General features: G+C 42.2%; 1 protein-coding gene across 1 annotated transcript; it reads right to left on the bottom strand.

The window, feature by feature from the left end:
• Positions 1 to 1852: 1852 nt before the first annotated feature.
• On the bottom strand, positions 1853 to 2408 carry LOC107081318 (tetratricopeptide repeat protein 27-like; the record flags this gene model as incomplete). Its single annotated transcript, XM_015369518.1, has 2 exons — positions 1853 to 1976; positions 2184 to 2408. Coding segments are annotated over 2 exons (349 nt in total), but the record flags the coding sequence as incomplete, so codon positions are not given.
• Between the last annotated feature and the right edge of the window lie 895 nt (positions 2409 to 3303).

Genomic DNA, 3303 nt, shown 5'->3' with positions numbered 1-3303 from the left:
AACCTGCTAGCACTAAGTTGCTAACTGGTTAGCATCAATGCTTCCAAGAAACCAGCCACAATCAAACTTGCTTGCGAACCTTCCGCCACAACAATCCCTCCCCCTAGAGGATCAACCAATCACATTCACTTTATTCAGTCGTGTAAATTCGTGCACCACTTGGGAGAATTCGGAAAAGCGACATTTTGAACAGCCGTTTCCCCACGACTTTAAAGGCTGTATTGTATGCTATTTTATTTATTATTATTTGTTGACTAAATTTGTAATACGAATAAATCAATAAAATAAATAACTCCGTTTTACCACACAGGTTTGAAATTTCAAATTACTATTTTATTTACAGAAATTGATTGATTCCCCCGAACATTTCCTCCTGACCACCTTTTCACATTTGTGACAAACATAGCGGTTTTTTGTGCAGCACTGAAGCACCTGAAGCTGTTTACTTTGCCTCGCCAAAGCTGCTCTTCACTGGTGGAGCGGCTGGAGGTAACCTGAGGAGCGCATGTGGTTTGCACGCCTACCTGTGTGTGATTATAGTAGACCATGGGCTCTGGTTTGGATTTTGGGCCACTGAGTGAACCGGCTGAGGTGTAGGCAGAGCTTGAACAAAAGCTTTCCTACTCATTGGTCTATCCACCCAAATCGCTATCATCAATATTTTGAGGCGTTTATAAAACCTGTTTCACTGTTAAGATTTCTTCTCAATGCCATTTTTCCGTGTTAGCCAAAGAGTTCTAGGTTGGAGGTTGCAAACGTCAATTAACCGCGGGAAGAATTTACAATGCAACTAATAGAGCCGCCAAAATGACGCTATAGGTACCAGATCTGCTCGGGTCCTGCTTCATGGCAGTGACGTTACGCTACATGATTGGCTGAAAGTTGCCACATGATGTAAAACACTGCGGTTGCCAAGCCAACGATAATAACATAAGGCAGGGTCAGTTTGCAGAGTCGGGAGCATCTGTAGCGTTAGCATGTCTAATGATCGATGATGTTTTAACAGATTGATACAAAAACTGAAAAAAATATGTTTCTGGTGTACAAAATAACTGTTAGACCATGATATAAAGGGGGACAGCTGGGTAGCGCTGTGGCTAGCTGTGCTCAGTAGCTAACAGGTTAGCCTCCTTTAGCTCGGTCAGTTAGCCATATTAAGCTACGCTCCTTTTATATTTGTATCAACAACAACCGTTTGTTTTCTACAAGTAGAATAACTTTTATTTTCTTCGTGTAAAATCTCTATGAAAGTCATTTTTTAAAATGTCCCATTTGTCCTCTGCTCAGATCTTAATAAAAAGAATAAAAATAAGCTGAGACTTGTTTTGTCACCTTGTTAAATGGCAGAGCTCAGACTTAGAACACAGTACTTTCCTCAAAGACTGAGAATTATTGTTTCCTACTTTCGGCTACTTTAGATCACCAATGAAATGTCAAATGATAGCAAATATAGGTAATAATATGTTAAGACTCCAAAAGAGATTCTATCCTTAAGAAACAGGTGCAATACAGTTTGTCCGAGTGGAGTTGCCATATATTAACGTCATAATAAGGGGCAGGACCCCGAGCGGATCTGGTATTTACAACAGCTGTGGGAGATCGAAGTAAAATGAACCAGATTCATTTTTTACGTTTTTACGTGGAAATGAAGGAAATATAGAAACAGGAAAAGTCAGTTAACATGAGCAACATATGATTAATGTAAAAAAAGTTCTTTCCCTTTAAAATCCCAGAATAGTCAAAATGACAGCCTTGGGAGTTCTAGTGTTAAAGAGCGGATATCATGCAAAATAATCCATGATCAGTATTTCTGAGTGGATCAGGGAAGGAACATTTATTTGAAGGAATTAACCTGAGAGGACGGAAGAGCCGTCGGCAGCAGGTGGCACAGGTGGGAGGGGACTGGAGGGCCGGTCCAGTTACTCTGAGCAAACAGATGGAGGCAGGAGACGGCGGCGGCCATTACTGTGAGCTCCCTGCAGACAGAGCAGACACACCTGGAGTTACTCGTGTCCCACTGCGTTAATAGAAGGTCTGCATGGAAGAAAATGGGTTTCATTTGTTTTTGGACCAAAGTCACAGTGAGCAGAGGCTGCCTCACCATGCTGAACAGTTTAACATCAACAAGCTACACCAGCTGCTGGGAACAAGGAAAACATCCACCTGCTCTCCTGCTGAGTTACCTGTTTGGTTTCTGCTGCTCATCATCGTCTCCTTTCAGGTACAGCAGCAGTCTTCTCTCTAGGTAGGCCTCAAGGTCCTCGCCGTCCTTGCAGCTGCCATCTCCAGACAGCACACCTGTCACCTGGGGGCTCAGCAGAACGGCCTGGAAGTCTCCCTCCAACAAGGACTGCAGCAGAGAGCCGCTCTCTGAAACAAAGCAGATGAAACAGCTCCTTGGTTTATTTCTACCAATTCAAATGTCCGTTTCCAAACCTCTGCAGAGCATTCCTTCATGCTGTATCCCTTCCATTATTTGACTGAAAAAGCTTTGTCTCTGCTGCCTTCTTCCTCACAGATCAGGTGTAGCTTTGCAATGTTATCATAGCAAACGTATCCTATGCATCCCTTTGCTCCAGAACGTGCATCTTATGCAGAGACGCCATGTAAAAAACTCCTCCAGCAGCGTCCTTCATGTTTGGTAGGAAGGCAGCATGACTAGAATGCTCCTCCTGGTCTTCCTGAATTAATAATTTAATCCCTAAAGGCTTTTAGGGATTAGTGCAAAATTAATTAATATCGGGACAAATCAAGCCTGTTTATTTATCGGCAATTATAAAAATCGAATCAGGTCACTTTATAGATTTAGTCCAATCAGATCACAGAGTCATTGAGTTCACAGGAGGTGCAGGTAGAGAGAGTAGATATTGACTCTTCAGCAATCCCTCACAATAAGCATGCTTGTAGCGACAGTGGAGAGAAAATAAGGCCAACTGGGGTTCAAGAAGTAACATCTGTCACAACCTGATCTGTACCAGAAAAGAAACCCGATCCGTGTCATTAGTTCATCTGCGTGACCAGATTAATATCCGGATCGTCCTCGATTTTACTTTGTAAAAAATACATAAATTATGTTTTATGTACTAAATATAGTAAGCGTACTAAACTATGTGTTAAAGGAAAAGTCCTGTCATATTCAGAAGTTTGAATTCTGAACCCGCCCGTGGAGGATCATGAATCAGAAAAGTGAAATAACTCTCTCCTTTTCTTTCACCTTTACCCGATGTATTCCAGCATCCAGCTGCCATGCACGTGGGCATTGTCAGTTTCACTATAGCTCTGGTGAATTTCAATGGTGAAGTC

This window comes from Cyprinodon variegatus, unplaced genomic scaffold (genome assembly GCF_000732505.1).
Source record: "Cyprinodon variegatus isolate N-32 unplaced genomic scaffold, C_variegatus-1.0 Scaffold4142, whole genome shotgun sequence".
Classification (NCBI taxonomy): domain Eukaryota; kingdom Metazoa; phylum Chordata; class Actinopteri; order Cyprinodontiformes; family Cyprinodontidae; genus Cyprinodon; species Cyprinodon variegatus.
This window is presented reverse-complemented; position numbering and strand designations above follow the sequence as displayed.